This window comes from Elephas maximus, chromosome 27, assembly GCF_024166365.1.
Source record: "Elephas maximus indicus isolate mEleMax1 chromosome 27, mEleMax1 primary haplotype, whole genome shotgun sequence".
Lineage (NCBI taxonomy): Eukaryota > Metazoa > Chordata > Mammalia > Proboscidea > Elephantidae > Elephas > Elephas maximus.
Window position 1 is genome coordinate 28005489 of NC_064845.1, and position 23181 is coordinate 28028669.

The 23181-nt window shown below is 43.5% G+C and overlaps 2 protein-coding genes across 2 annotated transcripts in view; both read left to right on the forward strand.

The window, feature by feature from the left end:
• LOC126068313 (ral guanine nucleotide dissociation stimulator-like) overlaps positions 1 to 23181 on the forward strand; it is a 497494-nt gene that overhangs the window by 17510 nt on the left and 456803 nt on the right. The window contains exons 2-4 of the mRNA XM_049870813.1: positions 5493 to 5570; positions 9547 to 9721; positions 9899 to 10011. The gene's annotated coding sequence lies outside the window, so the exon portion shown is untranslated. The remainder of the gene's footprint in view (positions 1 to 5492; positions 5571 to 9546; positions 9722 to 9898; positions 10012 to 23181) is intronic.
• The window catches only part of LOC126068250 (collagen alpha-1(X) chain-like), a 112055-nt gene that overhangs the window by 396 nt on the left and 88478 nt on the right, over positions 1 to 23181 (forward strand). Inside the window, exon 2 of the mRNA XM_049870696.1 lies at positions 3086 to 3461. Within this exon, the coding sequence (XP_049726653.1) occupies positions 3086 to 3461 (376 nt within the window). The remainder of the gene's footprint in view (positions 1 to 3085; positions 3462 to 23181) is intronic.

A 23181-nucleotide genomic window follows, 5' to 3' on the forward strand; every position in this document is an offset into this window, starting at 1 on the left:
TTAAAAACTGAGTCAAGCTCCACTGCATTACACATCATTCCGTAGAAAAACTCTGTGCAACAACAGCATCCCGATGTCTTATGAAAAATAGTAATAATGATGACAGAACTTCATACAATCCCAGTAAAGAGAACTGAGAATCTCCTGGAGTTTTATAAAACGGAATGCCCCTCCTTTATTTAGCCAGCATGGCAAACTAATAGCATAGGTCTTCTACTTGAGGCCTTGCCTATGTGTGGATGCTTTCTATCAGGAGGTCCAGTTTGGACTCCCATTTAACCAATACTGACTTCAGGATTGTTACATGAGAGAGGTAACAGGAGGCTCTGGGGTGGGTCCTGGGAATCTGCATTTTAACAAGTACCCCTGGTGACTCTGTTACACACTTTGGGAAGAGCCTCAGAGAATAACTGTTAATGATATTCAACCAGGAATTTTCTTTTGGTAAGAGGGGCAGAGAATAAGTGAAGATATCACTAGAGAGCTGGTCAGCTTGGCATGCTTAACAAAGATAACAGGTTCTTTTTGAAATATTTAGCTAATCAACTGGAATGAAACTGAATTATGGACCTGGCTTTCCAATTTGTACCGCTGAACTGTCCTTGGTGTATTTATTTCCTATGAGTTATTTTTGGCCTTTCTTATCTTTTCTCACATATTGTGTGTAAAATGCCCTCTGTTTTCACAGGCTTCATGTTGTTAGTGTTCTGTGTTGCAGAGCTGACTGTTCCTTGGGAAGGAATGACTCCATTGATGTAGGAACTTATGCAGGTGTTCTCACACATGCTGGATAGCAAATCACCTGCGGAGCTTTTTAAACCTATAGCTACGCAGGTTCCACGCCTCACCCCAATCAGAATCTCTGGGCACAGGGGCCCAAAATCTATACCCTCAAAAACCTTTACTGTACAGCCACGCGTGAGAACCACTGATTTAATGATAAACCCAAAATCAAACCGATTGCCACTGAGTTGATTGTGACTCATAGCAACCCTATACGACAGAGTAGAACTGCCCCACAGGGTTCCCAAGGTTGTAACCTTCACAGAAGCAGGTCACCACATCTTTCTCCCATGAAACGGCTGGTGGATTTAAACCACTAACCTTTTGGTTAACAGTTGACCACTTTACCACTGAGCCGCCAGGACTCCTCCAGTTTAATGCTAAAACCAACCCAAACCAAACTCATTGCCATCAAGTTGATTCCGACTCATAGCGACCTTAGAAGACAGCAAAGGAGATTTTCGTTGAGACTTCAAATGTGTTTTTCTTGCTTGGACATCTGTTTATTCCTGCTATAACCAGAACCGGTGCTATACTTGATTTAATGTGCTCCCAGAAACTCTGAATTTTGTGGTATGCGTGCCCTGATACTGAGCAATGTGATGAACAATGTCCAAGGTTACTCACTGGGCTTCACTTCTAGCACTAAGACACACTGACAAGGATGAAGTTCTCTCTAAGTGGCAGTTTAGTCCCCTTGATGAATAGTGAGAGAGAACTGCTTGAAGCAATGTGGTGGAATATCACACCACCTGGTCTGAAGGTTTTAGACAATTTAGCACTTAGACTCTTGAGCCACATCAGTACAACACTGGGTAATAAGAACTTGGCTATGCTGAACCACAAAGCTTCTAGACGGCCACTCTGTACACTAAGTTCAGGTCAAGTTTGAGAGATTTTAGAGGCAATGGGCTTCTTGACGTCCTGACTCTGGAATTACAGAAGAGCATCTGGGAAAATTTTTAAGACTTCTAAGGCAGGTTTGCTATGGCTGCTAACCAAAAGGCCAGCAGTTCGAATCCACCAGGTGCTCCTTGGAAACTCCACAGGGCAGTCCTACCTTGTCCTATAGGGTCGCTATGAATCAGAATCGACTCGACGGCAGTGGGTTTTAAGGCGGGTTAGTCTACAACCACTCTAGCTTACACTGCAAGCATCAGGTCACTGCATGTTTATCCTATACTCCAAGTGCCCTTCCTGAACTTGCCCTTGTAGTTGTATGACAGACTGTAAATTACATAAAGTAGGGGGGGACTTTATGCCAGAGTCTGGTCCAGCTGCCACTCAGAAACACATGCCCAATATTTCAGAACACAGTCCTGTTATTTCCAAGGATCATACAGTCTCCATTTCTACTTTCCATACCCCAACCCCAAGTTGGCATAGGTTGTTGTGCCTTAGCCTAAGGGTGGGTGGTTGGTGTGGGAATTAAACACAGCACAGCGGTGAAAGGTCAGGGGTTCCAATCCAGCAGCTGCTCCTGGGACAAAGCAGTCTGCTTCCCTCAAGATTTACAGCCTTGGAAACCCTATGGGACAGTTCTTCTCTGTCCTGTAGGGTCCTATGAGTCCAAATCGACACCACAGCAGTGGGTTTGGTTAGCGGGTTTTTTCCTTCAGCAGGTGCCCAAACCATGAGCGTCACCAGGACACCCCCTGCTTAGTCAGTCACTGGAATGCTCTGCCTCACTGGAGGAAGAGGTCTCAAAACTTTAAAATAACATGGGGCAGGTGTAAAACCGACGCTTTCTGACAGATTTCCTTAAAATCTTGCTCCTCGAGGGTCGTCCTGGGACCAGGCGCATCATCACCACCACCTGGGAGCTAGTTAGAAAGGTGGACTCTCAGGTCCCTACCCCAAACTTACTGGATCAGAATCTGCATTTTAACAAGGTACCCAGGTCATGTCTATTCATATTAGGATTTTAGAAACTAAAAGATGTAGCAAATGATCAATCAGTCCCCAAACTGGAAGACTCAGTCTTCCGCGCACGTCCTGCACCCTCTCAGAGCTGTAGCAGCCCAGCCCCAGGGACTTTGGAGCAGGTGGCCAAGGGCCATTTGGTGATTGGCTGCTGTGGCCACGTGACTGGCGCTGGGCCTCCCGTGCGAGCGGATTGGCTCTCTTGGCCCTGGACGGACAGGGCCGGGGCGGGCCAGAGCCTGGTCGGAGGGTCTGGCGCGTGGACCTGAGGGGCGAAGGCGCGAGAGCCTAGTGCGCGTGCGCGAGTGGCAGGGTTTTTTTTTTTTTTTTTTTTTTTTATTCCCGAACCCTGGGCGGAAGCCGGAGCGTTTCTTCCGAGGTGAGCGACGCCGCCGGGCTGCCGGTCCCATCGCACGTTCGCCGGGTCGGGCGAGCAGGATTGGCGGGGCTGGGCGCGGATTCACACGCCAGTCCCCCACCCCACCCCGGGATCCCAGGTTCTGAGGTGGTCCTAGACCCTCTTCCCTGGTGCGGGCGGGGTGGGGGCGGCGTGACCCGGGGACCGAGCCCGAGTGCGGCCCGGAGAAGCTTCTTTGCCCGCTGGACCTGCAGGCGAGGCCTGGGCCCAGGTTCCCCGCAGTTGGGCGCTCTGAGTGGGCTGAAGGGCCTAGGTTCCCCGCAGTTGGGCGCTCTGAGTGGGCTGAAGGGCCCAGGTTCCCCGCAGGTGGGCGCTCTGAGTAGGCTGAAGGGCCCAGGTTCCCCGCAGTTGGGCGCTCTGAGTGGGCTGAAGGGCCCCGGTTCCCCGCAGTGAGGCGCTCTGAGTGGGCTGAAGGACCCAGGTTCCCCGCAGTTGGGCGCTCTGAGTGGGCTGAAGGGCTCAGGTTCACCGCAGTTGGTCGCTCTGAGTGGGCTGAAGGGCCCAGGTTCCCCGCAGTGAGGCGCTCTGAGTGGGCTGAAGAACCCAGGTTCCCTGCAGTTGGGCGCTCTGAGTGGGCTGAAGAACCCAGGTTCCCCGCACTTGGGCGCTCTGAGTGGGCTGAAGGGCCCAGGTTCCCCGCAGGTGGGCGCTCTGAGTAGGCTGAAGGGCCCAGGTTCCCCGCAGTTGGGCGCTCTGAGTGGGCTGAAGGGCCCAGGTTCCCCGCAGTGAGGCGCTCTGAGTGGGCTGAAGGACCCAGGTTCCCCGCAGTTGGGCGCTGTGAGTGGGCTGAAGGGCTCAGGTTCCCCGCAGTTGGTCGCTCTGAGTGGGCTGAAGGGCCCAGGTTCCCCGCAGTGAGGCGCTCTGAGTGGGCTGAAGGGCCCAGGTTCCCCGCAGTGAGGCGCTCTGAGTGGGCTGAAGAACCCAGGTTCCCCGCAGTTGGTCGCTCTGAGTGGGCTGCAGGGCCCAGGTTCCCCTCAGTTGGGCTCTCTGAGTGGGCTGAAGGTCCCAGGTTCCCCGCAGTTGGGCGCTCTGAGGGGCCTGAAGGAACCCAGAGATTCGTTACAGGGGTAAAAATGTTCTAAGCAGCTGGGCGCTGGCGGAGCAGGTCTAAATGAGACGCTTAACTGGTGACTGGTAAATTGTGAGGAAGGAAGTGCATGCAGTGAACTGCAGACCAGATCAGCACACTGAGATTCTTGTTCAAGAAGACAGGATTTTGTGGGGGCGGGGGGGGGGGGTCACTGTAAACTGAGGTTTTTTAGGGGCTGTTGAAGAGGGAAATTAGTTATTTTCTGCATGTTACTGGGCTGTTGTGAGAGGAAGGCAGGGTCTAAATTAAGCCTCTTCAGACTTCTTCAGTTCTTTGAAAAGTGTGTGTTTGAAGAAGACCATTTGGCTGGCAGAAGAGGGATGTGCGGGGAGGGAATATCTCCTGTAAACTACGCTTTGAAAAGGGGAGGTGTGTGCAGGAGTTTCAGAGCAGATTAAAACTGCAGGGTATCCCCTACCTCTCTTCTCCATTTCCGCAGACCTGCAATAGGAAGGGCATAGTGTACATCCTTATAGTGAAACATAAAAGGTCCCTTCAGTTTTCCAGTGGTTCACTAGTGTTAGTTTTACTGTATTCTGGAGTTTGAATGTAATCCACTTAGAATTTATTCTGGCATGAGATTGACAAAGATCTATATTTACCTGATTCCTTGGAGACACACTGATATCTTTTCCAAGCCCTTTTATTCCTCTTCTCCCTACAAATTTGTTTCTTTAGGAAACACTGTGATTTTCAAACATGTAAGACATACTCCAGAGATGGTTTATCCAATAAGCAAGGTACACACGGGTTTACTTGTGCGTACCTACTAATCTGTAGTCAAAATTTTACCTGTTTTTCACCACATCAAAGATGTGATGAAACCCCTGTGAAATTGTTCACTACTGATTCGTGAGTAAACACAATTAACCCTGTTGTACACCTTGCTTACTGGCTAACCCACCCTTGCATACTGGCAAAATGTCTATACTTGATAGGCAATCAGTTAGCTTGGCAAGTTAAAAAAAAAATTGAAGAGGGAGCACTTGGATCTGTTAGAGAGATGAGAACTCTGAGGTGAATGGAAGTAAAAGAAGTTGCAGCGAAGCTCAAGCTCGTTGGGAACAACTGTCCCTAGTAAAGTGAAATACAGGTTGTCGGCTAATAGTTTGGAACACAAAGCAAATTATTGGTAATAACTTCAAATTTTGTCTAAAATTTTTAAGTTGGTATTGGTGATGGTGAGGGAAGGAATTCTGAAGTTTGAGAGAGGTGGTATAACTTGAAAAAGTATATGCTTTGAGATCTAAAAAAAATAATGTCATTTTTGTCATGCAGGCAGTCCCCGGATTAAGAAGGAGCTCCGTTCCTAAATCTGTCTTTACGTTGAATTTGTACATAAGCCGGAACAGTTAGGTACGGTTTGTATCTAATGTTAGTTAACCAAATGTTTGTCTTAGCACGTAGTGTTCCTTTTGTAGACATAAAAAACATTAAAGAATCATTCCCAGGTACACTAAAATATCTTTAACATGATACTATGGTGATAATAAGAGTGTTTTAATGCTCTTTGCAAAGTAGCACCTGTTTATTATTACGAGCCATTGTATATACCTCAAATTTTTAATATAAATAGGCTTTATGGGGATTAGATTGTAACTACAGATTGCATGTTAGTGAGACGTTTGTAACTGGGGATTGCCTGTGAAAACTACACAAAAGGCGTGCAGTTCTTACGTTCACCTATGGAAGGGGCTGTGAAAAGGTTGAAAAACACTGATCAGGTTAAGGAAGGGAAACCAGGAAGATCGGCAGGCTGAGTGCATCTTGAGGGACGCAGCATGTATCAGTGACCTATAGCACAAGGGTTTACTCTCTGAATCAATGAAAGCTCACTAGTGTTACTTTCAAAACAATAACAAAATCATTTCCTTCCTGTCCTTTCTGTCCCCTGGGTTAGGCACGGGGAGGATGGAGAGAGAATGAAAGATTAGAGTCCGACCAGCATGCCTAAGCAGTAGTGTCCTTTGAGAAGGATCTGTGTCACATTGTGTACATGTAAGAGCCTTCACATTGGGAGGGGTCTGAGCACCTTCCTTAGGATGTAAGGTAGAGCTAGATAGCATAGCTACAGGTAGGGGCTGGGAGTGCTGTTATCTGATACTGAAACAGTGGGGGAAAAGGAGAACCAGGAAATGTTGAATTCAGTGAGGCTTTTGCATTTGCAAGATCGAGGAGGCATTTCCAGGCAGAAGTGCCTCATCGTTGGCCAGCCTGGCTTTGCTTTACATGGCTTCCAGACGAGCTGCAAGTCACAGTGGAGGCTCCTGTGTAGGTTACACATCTCAGATGGTAGCTTATACTTATGATGTGCTCTAGAAAAGAAAGGCTCCTAAAGACAGAAGTCTAGGCTGCCATTCTTGTCACCCATAGGCTTCCAGAAAGCAGATTGTGCCCTCCCTACCAGCAGGTGGCACTGCTGTCTCTGGGAATTCCTGGAGGAGGTGAAATAATGGAGCTGGCAAACTAGCAGTGTGTAGCCTCTAGTCTACAGGATCTTGAGAGGCTTTGTGAGATCTCAGTCAAAGAGAAGCTCAAAGAAAATAATTGTGAAAGCCAAATTGTTTACGTAAGGTTGAAATAATGGGTTTTGTGGAGACTGAGGGATGGTTGTGGTTACTTTGCTAGGGGTGTGTGTGTGTGTGTTTTTGCGTTTGTAGTGGGGGAGAAGGTGGGATGTAACCTAACAATTAAGCATCATAATACAGGTTTTGAATTTTGGGTTGCATAAGTTGGTTAATTGAACCTGAAGTTGAAATCATGATTCAATTAAAATTCCCCATAACTTCATAGTTTCTAATTCGTTGCATGTAAACCTAGCCTACACACATGGGTGGGATTCTGGAAACATACATGTGACTTTTAAACCTGATCAATATCCAGTAATTATAAACCTTGAAGGTAGGGGTGAATGTTGGTTAATTAGTCAGTATACTTCAGGGCTGGCACAGAAGGCATGTCAAAGTTATTCTGAAATCAGTTTCTTCTAAAACTTGGAACTTTCTAATAAGTATGGATTTTCTTAAATCCTGTCCTTTTGAGATTGTATTCACAACCCAAAACTTGAACATTGGTTTTATTGACCTCACGAGCCATGGTTCATTCATCCATTCTCTTTTCTGAAATAACTAGATGGCTGTTCTTTGAGGTGAATTTTGTAGACATGATGTTTGAGGGAGATGGGTGCTCTTTCCAGTGAAGGGGAGGTTACAGCGTATAATGAGGACCTCAGCTTTGACCCTGACCCAGGTAGAGTACACTGCCTTTGGTGCCAGTATGCCAGTCACCTGCTTTCTCTTTCAGTTCGTATTCTATGCTCAGCTTATTGGAGGTTTATTTCTGTCTCTCTTCAAATGAACTGATGAGCTTGTTTTTACTACCGATGACGAATCCTAAAATTCTGCTGGTGCTAGCTCAACATTGTTAGTCATTAAAAAAAGATGCAAATCAAAACCACAAAGACATACGACCTCACCCCCACTAGAATGGCTATAATAAAAAAAAAAAGAGGAAAATAACAGGTGTTTGCAAGGATGTGGAGAAATGGAACCCTCGTTCATTACTGGTGGGAATGCAAAATGCCATAGTCGCTGTGGAAAACAGTTTGGTGGTTCCTCAGAAAAGTTCAATGCAGAACTATCATATGAGCCAGCAGTTCCAATCCTAAGCATATGGCCCAAAGAATTGAAAGCAGGGATGCAAACAGTACCTAACAACAATAACAGCAATGACCCTCAGAGGAAGGCAGGGTATTTTACAGATGGGGAAATCAAGACTCAGAGTTGTTAAGTAACTAAGGCAAGGTTACTGTGCTTGTGTCTTATCCCAAATTTCTTGCTCTAAACCTAATGCAGCCAGAATGCTCATTAGAAGTGAGGATAGCAAAACTTCATCTCACATGCTTTGGACATATGATCAGGAGGGTTGAGCCCCTGAAGACCATGATGCTTGGAAAAATAGAGGGTCACCAAAAAAGAGGAAAGCCCTCAATGAGATGGATTGACACAGTGACTGAAACAGTGGGCTCAAACACAGCAATGATTGTGAGGATGGCCCAGGATAGCATTGTTCCATTCTGTTGTACACAGGGTCTCTGTGAGTCAGAATTGACGGCACCTAACGAAAACAACAAACGTAATGCTGTCTTCCTGGTTGGGCTGGAGTCAGCCTTGTACAACAGAGATTCCTGGCTGCCCAGCAGTCTGTGTGGATAGCTCTAGCCCGCATAATGTGAGTGGAAGTGGGAGGTACTGAGATCCATTTCTAGGGAAGAGAGACAAACTCAACAAGATAACTCCCATGCAGCTCCTCCATTGTGTTTTCCACTCCTAGCTGGCTTGAAAGGAGTGAAGTCCCCAGAACAACCTTGGTCTTTGAGGGGAAGGGGAGATTGGTGTAGGCACAGGTATCTGGTTGCAGAAGGGGGTCATGCTCTGAACAAGGCAGGGGGCTGCCAGCCGTCCCCCGAGTGTCTGTGAGGAAAGTGTGTCCCTGTTCCCTAGAACGCAGAGTTCGGTGGGTTCTGCAGCTGGACCACAGGCACCCAATGCTTTTGGTTGTAAGGACTGGTAGGCATCACTTACCCTTGGACCCCTGCCATGGGTGGCTAGGTGACATGGGTGGAGCCACCAGTCCTCAGGCCCCTGATGTAGGTAGGTGAAGACCCTGTTTAAGAGGCAAAGAGTTGTCAAACATCAAAAACCCACCTCTCCACCACGCAGCTGAGACTGTTAAAGTCAGATCTCAAGCAGATGCACCGTTGCGGTCTACCAACAAGGGCCTAATCTGAAATGGGCCCACACAGCTCCATGCAGGGGTTAAAGGTATTCAAAGTTCACGGACCATTTGTGCCTGGACAGGAGCCGCTTCTGTCCTGAGCTCCCCAGGTTAGTGGAGCTGGCAGATTATCTTTTCCCCCAAGGCCGGGAGAATGGCTCAGGGTGTGCATCAGGACCTATCTCAGGCCCAGGGAAATCAATGGCCACTGAAGCTGTCTTGGTGGCTTGGGGATACGGTAAAATAAACGCAAGTACTTAGCTTTTGCCGAGAGAGCTGTTCTTCTGTGGTTTGGGAGGTGTGAGCAGACTGTGCGGCTGGCTGTCTCTCCCTGAGGAAACCACGTCCTGAATGCCACCACCAGCCCTGCTGCAGTTGCTCTGGGGGATTGTGCCTGAGGGGCACTGGTTCCTGCCGAGTCATGTCTAGCAACTCCTTGCAGCTTCTAAGCCATCTCTCCGTCCCCCTGCCACTCAGTCTGACTTCTGAACTTTGCCTTTGGTGTTCAGGGATCCTACCTTGTGATATATATAACCGTTTCACTTGTTTTTTTCAGGTCTTTGTTGTAAGAGGGATCCCGGAAGCATCAGACTACTCCACCATCTTGGCCCCACCTCACCCCAGAGCAACCTTAGAAATTGTTTCAGAGATGGCAAGACAGTTGTCAGCCTGGGTCCCTAGATCACTGCATTGAGGAGGCCCACCTCAGTGACAGACCTTTCACCTGTCCAGTATGTGTACAGGAGCTAGGAGTAAACTTTTATTTTGAGCTTGAGCCATTATCTGTGTTTGGGTCTATTTCTTCACCACTTAGCCAACTTTAACAAATACACTCGAGCAGTGACTTAGTAATTGAAGTCGTGGGCCTGTTGGCCTAATGCATTCGTTCCTTTTTTTGTCTCTGGCAGTTGGTGATTGATTGATCATGGTCCAGCATACAGAAGCGAGTGAGTGGTGAAAAGCACCAGAGCTGATGGATTGTGAAGATGTATTTGAAGGCTGTCACACTGTCTACTTCAGGGTAAGGCAAAGGCAGTGGCTGCCACTGTTACTCTGACTTTGCCAGGTCATAGGGACGCTTGTCTCTCCAGCCTCTTGGAGTTAGTGCAATGGGATACCCTGCCTGTGAAAGGTTCCCAAAGCCTCTGTTGATTCAACTCATAGACACCATGCTTATGAATAATTGTGAAGAGAAAACCATTAGGTTTTGGGTGATAGGATGGAATTCGTTATGTGGGTGGAAATATCTCAGGCATCATTAGGGATTTATTGACATGAGACATGATTTTCCTAGAACCAGGGAAGGGTTGTTGGGCCTTCCTGAGGTGTGTTGTCGAGAATGGAACCAGGTCTGATTGCCTTTTTCATGTACCATATCAGGTTGTTAGCTCTGCCAGCTCACATTCCCTCAACCACCATCCTCCTTCTCCGTGGATCACTTTCCTTAGCTGTTCTTTTGTTAATTACTTTTTCTATAAAGGAAACAGCGTGCCAGAGAGTTGAGGATTCCAGGTTTGGTGGATAATAGCATCAGCAAAGCACGTAGTTCTGCCAGTTCCACTTTATCCTTCATCAGTGGCAGTCACATGTGCATTTACTCATCTATTTACAGTTCCTAGTGAATCAGGCAAGGAGCCCTGGTGGCGCAAAGGTTAAGCACTTGGCTGCTAACCATAAGGTTGGCAGTTCAAACCCACACACCAGCTGGGAGAAAGACCTGGGAATCTGATGGCACCTAACAACAGTGAATCAGGCATTGGCATTGGGAGCATTATGACCAAGGCTGGCTTTGAGCTCTCATTTGTGCTGAAGAGTTTTGAGGCCAGAAGGACAAAGTCACTGTTTGGCATACCGTTCTGAGAGTCCAGGTGGAAGTCTTGGAAGAAGGAGTAGAAAAGATACCACATCTCTTTTTGAGCTCTCCAGCTTCTCCAGCTTGAACTGAAAGTAGACTCCTTGAAGAGAAAATTACAACTAATAGAAATCTAGGCAGAGCCAAGGATGGTTAGGAAAGAGGGACAGGGAGTGAAAAATTAAAAAAGAAAAATTGTATTCAGCTTAAAAACTGGTTGGAGTGTTGTTTTCAGCTTACGATAGTAATTTGGAGCCCTTAGTAGATAATGTCCCATTGCCCAGCCTCAGACAGAGGGCAGCCAGAAAGGCTGATGTCCTTAGATGCCTCACATGGCTTGGTAATGAATGTAATTTACTGAGCAAAAGAGACAACTAGGGGCTGTAGATCTCTGGAGATTCCCATCAATGTACATCATTACTGCTGTGGAGTGAAGCATGTGTGTGGGGATGAGCAAAGCAGAGAAAAGGCAGCTGCGAGAGCATGTCAGCAACTGAAGACTCCAGGTGAGCAGCCAGGCACAGGCAGACCACAGCGCAGGGGATGGAGGTTGCTAAGGAAAGGAGCTGGTCTTTGCCAGGTTTTCTCAATAAAGAAAAAGAGTTGGGCTTTGTGAGCTCTACTCATGTTCCTCTATGGCTCCCTGTATCATCTGTTTTAAAAAAAAAAAAATTTTTTTAAGAGTAAGTAAAAAGCATTTTTTTTTTTAAAGTATAACATGTCAGATATAGCACTTGACTGCCATGTGTAAATGCTGTAGAATGATAAAATTGTACAGTAAGCCATTCTTTAACTATCAATTAGGGGCCAAAGAACGTAGTCCTAGAGATTAGGTCAATGTAGTTGACATTTTGATCCAGACAGTTCTTGTTTGTTGTGGGGGGGAGGGGGAGAGGGAGTTGTTGTAGGATGTTTAGCAGCATCAGTGGCCTCTGCTCACTGGGTGCCAGTAGCACTGCCCCCCTCCCGAATTGTGACAATCAAAAATGTCTCCAGACATGGCAGATGTCTGCATGAGGGGGGAGGGGCACCAAAAGAGCCCCAGGTGAGAGTGACTACAGTGGGAGATAGGAATTTAATCTTGCTTTGAGTTTTTCTGGGATTGTATTTTAATGATTTAACCTCATCGTGCCTCAGTTTCACTACCTGTAGACACAGTGTAAGGAAGTAATGTGCATAGTACTGCGTGGCAACTAGGGGGTTGTGTAAGTGCTCAGAAACAATACCTATCTCCCCACATTTCCAAGACCCAAAGATCACTCTTAATCTTTGTGATGGCAGTAAGTGAGGGGCAGTGGGAATTTGGAGAAGGGTAAAGGCTTAGTGGTGTGGGAAATGGTGAACAGTAGTGGCATCTGAGTTTATTTGAAGGCATCCTGTCCTAGTTTATTGTGACAGTGTATTCTGGATGAAGGCTTTCTTTTGGAGAGGAAAGAAAGGGGAGGGTGGAGGAGGCAGGAAGGAGGCTGTTGAGAAGAGCAGTCAGGAAAGTGCACTTTGTGGGGCGATCTCCTAATGTGAAAGTGACTCATGTATAATTGGACCAGAGGACACAGAGAAGTAACCTCCAAAATCAAAGTGTCTTTTGAAATGACTGCTGATCCAGAAGAGTTGTTGCAGGTGATTAATGAAGACCAGAGACTTTTGGAAAAGTCTCTTTCTTCTAGAGCCTTTAGGTTTCTGTCTCCTCTCTTTTGGAATATGGAAAAACGTTGTCTTCACATAGGCTTTTCATGAATGCTTTACTATGATCCATGTGTTCTTTTATTACTCTTCAGAACTGTGTGTTGAAAAGGTGAAAAAGGCTGTAATCCTGATCTAGACCTGAGTGATCTACGTTATTTTGATAGAAAGCACCAACTTGACTCAAGTCGGGCAGTGCAGGAATTAGATGTAAACCATCCTGGCAGGCTAGCTTTCACCCTTGCTGTGTTTTTGGTCTCTGTAGTGTTAGACACACTTGCAAAGTTTATGACAGACGTGGACAGGTATTGGATCTAATACGTGGAGAAGCCTTCTTAGACAGGTAGCCTTGTTTTTTCATCTTCTGTCTGCCCTGCATTTATAGTACTAGGTGTTAAGTTTTTTTAAAAAAATAATTTTTATTGTGCTTTAAGTGAAAGTTTACAAATCAAGTCAGTCTGTCGCACATAAACATATATACACCTTACTACATACTCCCATTTACTCTCCCCCTAATGAGTCAGCCCGCTCCCTCCCTCCAGTCTTGCCTTTCGTGACCTTTTTGCCAGTTTCTAACCCTCTCTACCCTCCCATCTCCCCTCCAGAGAGGATATGCCAACACAGTCTCAAGTTTTTTTACCTGATACAAGTAGCTCACTCTTCATCAGCATCTCTCTCCAATCCATTGTCCACTCCCTTCCATGTCTGATGAGTTGTCTTCGGGAATGGTTCCTGCCCTGGGCCAATAGACGGTTTGGGGACCATGACTGCCGAGATTCTTCTAGTCTCGGTCAGACCATTAAGTATGGTCTTTTTATGAGAATTTGGGGTCTGCATCCCACTGTTCTCCTGCTCCCACATGGGTTCTCTGTTGTGCTCCCTGTCAGGGCAGTCATTGGTTGGCCAGGCACCATCCAGTTCTTCTGGTTTCAGGATGATCAAAGTCTCTAGTTCATGGGGCCTTTTCTGTCTCTTGGACTCATAGTTATTGTGTGACCTTGGTGTTTTTCGTTCTCCTTTGATCCACGTGGGTTGACACCAATTGATGCATCTTAGATGGCCGCTTGTTAGCATTTAAGACCCCAGACGCCACATTTCAAAGTGGGATGCAGAATGTTTTCATAATAGAATTTATTTTGCCAATTGACTTAGAAGTCCCCTTAAGCCATAGTCCCCAAACCCCCGCCTTTGCTCCACTGACCTTCGAAGCATTCAGTTTATACCGGAAACTTCTCTGATTTTGGTCCAGTCCAGTTGAGCTGACCTTCCCTGTATTGAGTATTGTCCTTCCGTTCACCTAAAGTAGTTTTTATCTACTAACTAATCAGTAAATAACCCTGTCCCACACTCCCTCCCTCCCCCCTCTTGTAACCAGAAAAGAATGTGTTCTTCTCAGTTTATACTATTTCTCAAGATCTTATAATAGTGGTCTTATACAATATTTGTCCTTTTGCATCTGACTAATTTCACTCAGCATAATGCCTTCCAGATTCTTCCATGTTATGAAACGTTTCACAGATTGGTCACTGTTCTTTATCGATGCGTAGTATTCCATTGTGTGAATATACCATAATTTATTTAACCATTCATCTGTTGATGGACACCTTGGTTGCTTCCAGCTTTTTGCTATTGTAAACAGAGCTGCAATAAACATGGGTGTGCATATATCTGTTTGTGTAAAGGCTCTTATTTCCCTGTTCTGAGGAGTGGGATTTCTGGGTTGTATGGTAGTTCTATTTCTAACTTTTTAAGAAAATGCCAGATAGATTTCCAAAGTGGTTGTACCAATTTACATTCCCACCAGCACTGTATAAGAGTTCCAATCTCCCTGCAGCCCCTCCAACATTTATCATTTTGTGTTTTTTGGATCAATGCCAGACTTGTTGGAGTAAGATGGAATCTCATTATAGTTTTAATTTGCATTTTTCTAATGGCTAATGATCGAGAGCATTTTTCTCATGTATCTGTTAGCTGCCTGAATACCTTCTTCAGTGAAGTGCGTGTTCATATCCTTTGCCCACTTTTTGATTGGGTTGTTTTTCTTTTTGTGGTTGAGTTTTAACAGAATCATATAGATTTTAGAGATCAGGCACTGGTCGGAGATGTCATAGCTTTAAATTCTTTCCTAATCTGTAGGTGGTCTTTTTACTCTTTTGGTGAAGTCTTTCGATGAGCATAGGTGTTTGATTTTTAGGAGCTCCCAGTTTTCTGGTTTCTCTTCGTCATTTTTGGTAATGTTTTGTATTCTGATTATGCCTTGAATTAGGGCTCCTAAGGTTGTCCCTAGTTTTTTTTCCATGATCTTTATCGTTTTAGTCTTTATGTTTAGGTCTTTGATCCACTTGGAGTTAGTTTTTGTGCATGGTGTGAGGTATGGGTCCTGTTTCATTTTTTTGCAAATGGATATCCAGTTATGCCAGCACAATTTGTTAAAAAGACTGTCTTTTCCCCAATTAACTGATACTGGGCCTTTGTCAAATATCAGCTGCTCATATGTGGATGGATTTATGTCTGGGTTCTCAATTCTGTTCCATTGGTCTATGTGCCTTTTGTTGTACCAGTACCAGGCTGTTTTGACTACTGTGGCTGTATAATAGGTTCTAAAATCGGATAGAATGAGGCCTCCCACTTTCTTCTTCTTTTTCAGTAATGCTTTAATTATCCGGGACTTCTTTCCCTTCCATATGAAGTTGCTGATTTGTTTCTCCATCACATTAAAAAATGTCATTGGAATTTGGATCGGAAGTGCATTGTATGTATAGATAGCTTTTGGTAGAAGAGGAATTTTTACTATATAAGGCTTCCTATCCATGAGCAAGGTATGTTTTTTCACTTACGTAGGTCCTTTTTAGTTTCTTGCGCTAGTACTTTGTAGTTTTGTTTGTATAGATCTTTTACATCTTTGGTAAGATTTATTCCTAAGTATTTTATCTTCTTGGGGGCTAATGTGAATGGTATTGATTTGGTGATTTCCTCTTCGATGTTCTTTTTGTTGATGTAGAGGAATCCAAGTGATTTTTGTATGTTTATGTTATAACCTGAGACTCTGCCAAACTCTTGTATTAGTTTCAGTAGTTTTCTGGAGGATTCCTTAGGGTTTTCTGTGTATAAGATCATGTCATCTGCAAATAGAGATAATTTTACTTCCTCCTTGCCAGTCCGGATGCCCTTTATTTCTTTGTCTAGCCTAATAGCTCTGGCTAGGACCTCTAGCACAATGTTGAATAAGAGTGGTTTTAAAGGGCGTCCTTGTCTGGTTCCCGTTCTCAAGGGAAATGCTTTCAGGCTCTCTCCATTTAGAATGATGTTGGCTGTTGGCTTTGTATTTTTTTTTTTTTTTTCAGATGCCCTTTATTATGTTGAGGGATTTTCCTTCAATTCCTATTTTGCTGGGAGTTTTTATCATAAATGGGTGTTGGACTTTGTCAAATGTCTTTTCTTCATCAATTGCTAAGATGATGTGATTTTTGTCTGTTGTTTTATATATATGGTGGATTACATTAATGGTTTTTCTAATATTAAATGAACCTTGCATACCTGGTATAAATCCCACTTGGTCATGGTGGATTATTTTTTTGATATGTTGTTGAATTCTATTGGCTCGAATTTTGTTGAGGATTTTTGCATCTATTTTCTTTTTTTGTGATGTCTTTACCTGGTTTTGGTATCAGGGATATGGTGGCTTCATAGAATGGGTTAGGTAGTATTCCATCTTTTTCTATGCTTTGAAATACCTTTAGTAGTAGTGGCGTTAACTCTTCTCTGGATGTTTGGTAGAAGTCTGCAGTGAAGCCCTCCAGTCCAGGGCTTTTTTTTGTTGGGAGTTTTTTGATTACTGTTTCAATCTGTTTTTTTTATGGGTGTATTTAGTTGTTCTACTTCTGATTGTGTTAGTTTAGGCAGGTAGTGTTTTTCTAGGAATTCATCCATTTCTTCTAGGTTTGCAAATTTGTTAGAGTACAATTTTTGTAATAATCTGATATGATTCTTTTAATTTCAGTTGAGTCTGTTGTGATGTGGCCCATCTCGTTTCTTATTCGGCTTATTTGTTTCCTTTATTTCTTTAGTCATCGTGCCAATGGTTTATCAATTTTGTTAATTTTTTTCAAAGAACCAGCTTTTGGCTTTGTTAATTCTTTCAATTGTTTTTCTGTTCTCTAATTCATTTAGTTTAGCTCTAATTTTTATTTGTTTTCTTCTGGTGCCTGATGGATTCTTTTGTTCCTCACTTTCTATTTGTTCAAGTTGTAGGGACAGTTCTGTGATTTTGGCTGTTTTTTCTTTATGTATGTGTGCATGTATCGATATAAATTGACCTCTGAGCCCTGCTTTTGCTGTGTCCCAGAGGTTTGGATAGGAAGTGTTTTCATTCTCATTGCATTCTATGAATTTCCTTATTCCCTCCTTAACGTCTTCTATAAGCCAGTTTTTTTTGAGCAGGGTATTGTTCAGTTTCCAAGTATTTGATTTCTTTTCCCTGGTTTTTCTGTTATTCATTTCCACTTTTATGGCCTTATGGTCTGAGAAGATGCTTTGTAATATTTCGATGTTTTGGATCGTGCACAGGTTTGTTTTATGACCTAATATGTGCTCTATTCTGGAGAATGTTCCATGTGCGCTACAAAAAAAAGTATACTTTGCAGCAGTTGGGTGGAGTGTTCTGTATAAGTTTATGAGGTCAAATTGGTTGATTGTAGCAATTAGGTCTTCCATGTCTCTGTTGAGCTTCTTACTGGAAGTCCTGTCTTTCTCCGAAAGTGGTGTGTTGAAGTCTCCTGCTGTAATTGTGGAGGTGTCTATCTCACTTTTCAGTTCTGTTAAAGTTTGTTTTATGTATCTTGCAGCCCTGTCATTGGGTGCATAAATATTTAATATGGTTATATCTTCCTGGTCAATTGTCCCTTTAGTCATTATGTAGTGTCCTTCTTTATCCTTTGTGGTGGATTTAAATTTAAAGTCTATTTTGTCAGAAATTAATATTGCTAGTCCTGCTCTTTTTTGCTTGTTGTTTGCTTGATATATTTTTTTCCATCCTTTGAGTTTTAGTTTGTTTGTGTGTCTAAGTCTAAGGTGTGTTTCTTGTAGGCAGCATATGGATGGATCGTGTTTCTTATCCAGTCTGAGACTCTCTGTCTCTTTATGGGTGCATTTAGTCCATTTACATTCAGCATAATTATAGATATGTATGTGTTTAGTCCTGTGATTTTGATTCCTTTTTATGTGCGTTGTTGACAATTTCATTTTTCAATTATTTGTGCTTAGACGTTTTTCTTTGTAAATTGTGTTCCTCCATTTCATAGTATTTGACTTTATGTTTGCTGAGTCATTATGTTTTTCTTGGTCTTTGTTTTGAGTTATGGAGTTGTTATACCTCTTTGTGGTTACCTTAATATTTACCCGTATTTTTCTAAGTAAAAACCTAACTTGTATTGTTCTATATCGCCTTGTATTCCTCTCCGTATGGCAGTTCTGTACCACCTGTATTTAGTCTCTCTTTGTGATTATTGTGATCTTTTACATATTGACTTCAATGATTCCCTGTTTTGAGTGTTTTTTTTCTTTTTAAAATTAATCTTAGTTTGTTTTTGTGATTTCCCTATTTGAGTTGATATCAGAATGTTCTGTTTTGTGACCTTTTGTTGTGCTGGTATCTGATATTATTGGTTTTGTGACCAAACAATTTCCTTTTGTATTTCTTGCAGCTTTGGTTTGGTTTTTGCAGATTCTCTAAGCTTGTGTTTATCTGTAAATGTTTTCATTTTGTCTTCATATTTGAGAGAGAGTTTTGCTGGATATACGATCCTTGGCTGGCAGTTTTTCTCCTTCAGTGCTTTGTATATGTCATCCCATTGCCTTCTTGACTGCATGGTTTCTGCTGAGTAGTCTGAACTTATTCTTATTGATTCTCCTTTGTAGGAGACCTTTCTTTTCTCCCTGTCTGCTTTTAAAATTTTCTGTTTGTCTTTGGTTTTGGCAAGTTTGATGGTAATATGTCTTGGTGATTTTCTTTTTGGATCAATCTTAAATGGGGTTCGATGAGCATCTTGGATAGATATCCTTTCGTCTTTCATGATATCAGGGAAATTTTCTGCCAACAGATATTCAGCTGTTCTCTCTGTATTATCTGTTATCCCTCCCTGTCCTGGGACTCCAATCACACGCAAGTTATTCTTCTTGATAGAGTCCCACATGATTCTTAGAGTTTCTTCATTTTTTTAAATTCTTTTATCTGATTTTTCTCAGCTATATTGGTGTCAATTCCCTTGTCCTCCAGATCCCCCACCCTGCATTCCAATTGCTCGAGTCTGCTCCTCTGACTTCCTATTGAGTTGTCTAATTCTGTAATTTTGCTGTTAATCTTTTGGATTTCTGAATGCTGTCTCTCTATGGATTCTTGCAGCTTATTAATTTTTCCACTTTGTTCTTGAATAATCTTTTTGAGTTCTTCAACTGCTTTATCAGTGTGTTCCTTGGCTTTTTCTGTAGATTGCCTTATTTCATTTCTGAGGTCATCCCTGATGTCTTGAAGCATTCTGTAAATTAGTTTTTTACATTCTACATCTGGCAATTCCAGGATTGTATCTTCATTTGGGAAAGATTTTGATTCTTTAGTTTGGGGAATTGTAGACGCAGTCATTGTCTGCTGCTTTATGTGGTTTGATATCGACTGCTGTCTCTGAGCCATCTCTAAGATAGTGTAGTAATTTGTTCTATATTTGCCAACTGAGTCTTATCTTGTTTTGTTTTCTTTCAATATATGTAGATGGGCTACTAGATTGCGCTGTCTTGATTATTGTATCCCTCCAATCACTTATGTCCTAGTTCCAGCTGGTTTGAGCTGTTACCAGATATATAAGCCTAAGAGTCCATTCACTATGCTTGAGTAGAATCTGATTTTGGTTCATCAAGTGTTTCGTGCAGACTGTCACCTATCCACCTAGAGAAGTAGTGGTGATATTTGTGTACACCAGATTCTAGTAGCAGCAGGGTTTCACACTCCAGTGGGGGAAGGATACTGACAGTCTTCCCCCAAGTGCCAGTGAGGTAGGTGTGTCTCTATTCCTAATGCACTTTAGTGGGTGGGCTGGGCAGCTGTACCTTAGGCCCCCAATGCATGCACCTCTACAGATTGGTAGGTATCCCCCTCCTTAGACCCCTAAGGCAGGAGGCTAGGTGGTCTGGGGGGAGCTTCAGCCCTCAGTTCCCTGTTGTGGGTAAGTGAGGGCTCTGTTCAATACGCAAAGATATCAGACCTGGGAAACTTGTCTTTCCAGTAATGGGGTAAAACAATTACAGTCAGATCCCTATCAGAATTGCCTTTGCATTATACTAGCCACCTTGTTCCCTGTAGGGATGAAAGCCCAAGACTGTGGATCACATATGTTTGGCTGGAGCTGGTTATGTGTCTTTAGTCCAATTAGGGAAGGAGTTTTGGTCCCTGGGTTTTTTTGTAGCTGCTTCTCTCAGGCCAGGAGTATGGGTTAGGAAAAGACCAGAAAAAAAAGAAAGAAACAAACAAAAACCGCAGCACACTTCACTCTCTGGCTCAGGAAATTTCAATGTTAATGAAGCCGCCTGGGAAGGGGAGGGGAGGGGAGAGTTCAGATAAATAGGAGAGAGTAGCACCCCGGAATATAGACAAAGTTACTTATTTTGCTTGGGATTACTGTTTTCTCTGAAATTCCCAAGGTGCGTGTTGACTGTGTGTGCTGGGTGGGTAGAGATTGCCCTCGAGGGTCAGGCCCGTGTCCTGTGCTTGCACTGTCTCAGAAGCAGTGGTCAGTTCCTCCGCTCCCAGTCCAAAGCCCAGCGCCAATGTTCCCCGGCTGGGACGCCACACTCCAGGCTCCAAAACCAGTCGATGCCTACTGGTGGCTTCTCCTCCTGTCAGCCACGTGGCTGCGCTGCCTGTGTGCACTGGCTGGGCTTCCCCCGAGGTCACTTCTGGGGGCTAGTGCCGCGTCCCTTGTTTGCGCTGCCTCAGGATGCCGTGCTCAGGTCCCCTGAGCCCAGTTGAAAGCCCGGCGCCAAGGTTTCCTGACTGGGACGCTGGCTGCAGGCTCCGAAAGGAGTTGTTGCTTCCCTGTGGTTGTTCGTTCTCAGTCTCTGTCACTCAGGTCAACTCTTTAGATCTGTGTTTGATGGTCAGGGTTCGTAGATTGTCATGTATGTGATCGATTCACTTGTTTTTCCAAGGCTTTGTTACAAGAGGGATCCGAGGTAGCTTCTACCTAGTCAGCCGTCTTGGCCCCCGCCTCCTCTGTAAGCCACTTATCGCTTTTAAAATAGTTGTTGTAATATTTACCTCACAAGAGTTTTTTATTAGAATAAAATGAAATAATGCATAAAAAGTACTCACCACTTGTGAGTACTAAAAAATCATCATTCTCCTTTTAGGCCCACAAGGCTAATAGCAGCAACCAACAAATATTTTGCGTGTTTGTATGACTAATCAGGTATCCGTCAATTACAATGTAATTGTAATTGTAATTACAATGGCCCTGTTGGTTGCTGTTGTTTTTAGGTGCCACTGAGTTGATCCTGACTCATAGCAACCCTGTGTACAACAGAACGAAACACTGGCAGGTCCTGCGCCATCCTCACAGTCGGTGTTATGCTTAAGCCCATTGTTGCAGCCGCTGTGTCAATCCATCTTGCCGAGGGTTTTCCTCTTTTTCACTGACCCTTTACTTTATGTTGCCCTTCTCCACGGACAGGTGCCTCCTGATAACATGTCCAAATTATGTGAGACAAAGTCTCACCAACCTTGCTTCTATTGAGCATTCTGTCTGTACTCCTTGTAAGACAGATTTGTTTGTGCTTCCGCAATTCATGGTATTTTCAATATTCTTCACTAACAGTATAATTCAAATGTACGAATTCTTCTTCAGTCTTCCTTAATTATTGTCCAACTTTCATGGGCATATGAGGCAATTGAAAACATCATGGCTTGAGTCAGGCTCACCTTAGTTGTTAAAGTGACATCTTTGCTTTCTAACACTTCAAAGAGATACTTGCAGACATTTGCCAAATGCAATGTGTCATCTGATTTCTTGACTGCCGTTTCCATGCATGTTGATTGTGGATCCAAGTAGAACAATGTCCTTGACAACTTCAATCTTTTCTCCGTTTATCGTGATGTTGTTTATTGGTCCAGTTGTCAGGATTTTTGTTTTCTTCATGTTGAAGTGTAATCCGTACTAAAGGCTGCGGTCTTTGATCTTTATCAGTAAGTGCTTCAAGTCCTCTTTCAGCAAGCAAGGTTGTGTCATCTGCATGTCTTAGGTTCTTAATGAATCTTCCTCCAATCCTAAGTTGCTAAGTACGTCCAAATCAGCATTGTTCTCTTCTACCATCACAATCTATATTTATTGCTTTTTTTTTTTTTTAACAGTTTACAGAGTGTTGTTTTCATGTTACCTCTTTTAATCTTCATTGCATCCCATAGGGAAAATAGCTGATATGTTCTCTTGTTTTACAGATGAGGAAACTGAGACTCGATGTAGTTAAGTTACTTTCTCAAACCTTCCAAATAATTAATGGATTTTAAAACTAGACCTTCTGGAACCACAACTTGTACTTTTCATATGGCAATATCGTATCCCCGGGAATGGAAATAGATGGTGACCCAAGACTCTCAAGTTTTGCTGTCAGTCAATCTGTACCCAGGAGAGTTTCCAGACACAACTTGTGGACCCAGGAGTAGGCAGGGAAGATGAGTGTATTCAGTCCCCTAAGCTATCCACTTGTCTCCCTTCCCCTACTTAAATGGTGCTTGGCTATGAATTGACTATGGCCCAATGGTTCCTTTGTGCATTCTTTCACTCAACAGGTGTGTTATTTTGGTCATATATGTGACTACTATAGTTCAGAAACCATTCTGCCCACTGAGAATTCAGCAATAAGCAAAATAGATTAAAAAAAAAAAGTCTATGCTCTAATAGAGCTTAAATTCTCAATGGAGAATATGGTAATAGATAAATGAACAAACATGTTCATTTACTTATTCATTTAATTTTGGGGACAATAAATACTCTGGAGAGAAATAAAACCAGTAAGAGGAACCTGGAGTTTCAGGGCATGAGGTTTGTTGTTTTCGATAGGTGATGAGAGATGACCTTGTTAAGGTGAAGGAATTGGGAAATGAGACACAGATATGGGGAGAAGGGTAGTGCTCCAAGATGAATGAACAGCAAGTTGAAAAGCACTAATGCAGCAGGGTGTGTGGGGTTTTCTAGAAAGAGCAAGGAAACCAATGAGTCCGGAGCAGAGTGAGCCAGGGGAAGATGATAAGAGAGGAGTAATAGGGGACAATCATGGAGAGCCTTCTTGGTCATTTGTCTTTTTTTTTTTTATGGTCAACAGATTTTTTTTTTCTGAATTTTATTAGTTTTTTTGTTATTGAGAATATATGGAACAAAACATACACCAATTCAACATTTTCTGCATGTACAATTTAGTGACACTGATTGCATTCTTCATGTTGTGCAACCATTCTCACCCTCCTTTTCTGAGTGGTTCCTTCCTCATTAACATAGACTCACTGTATATAGATGGTTCTTAAAAGAGCGTATTGCTACACTCTTGGCTGATTTTAAGATGACTTCAGGGAATATTTTTGGTTTAATGTTTAAAAATCATTTCAGGGCAATAGTT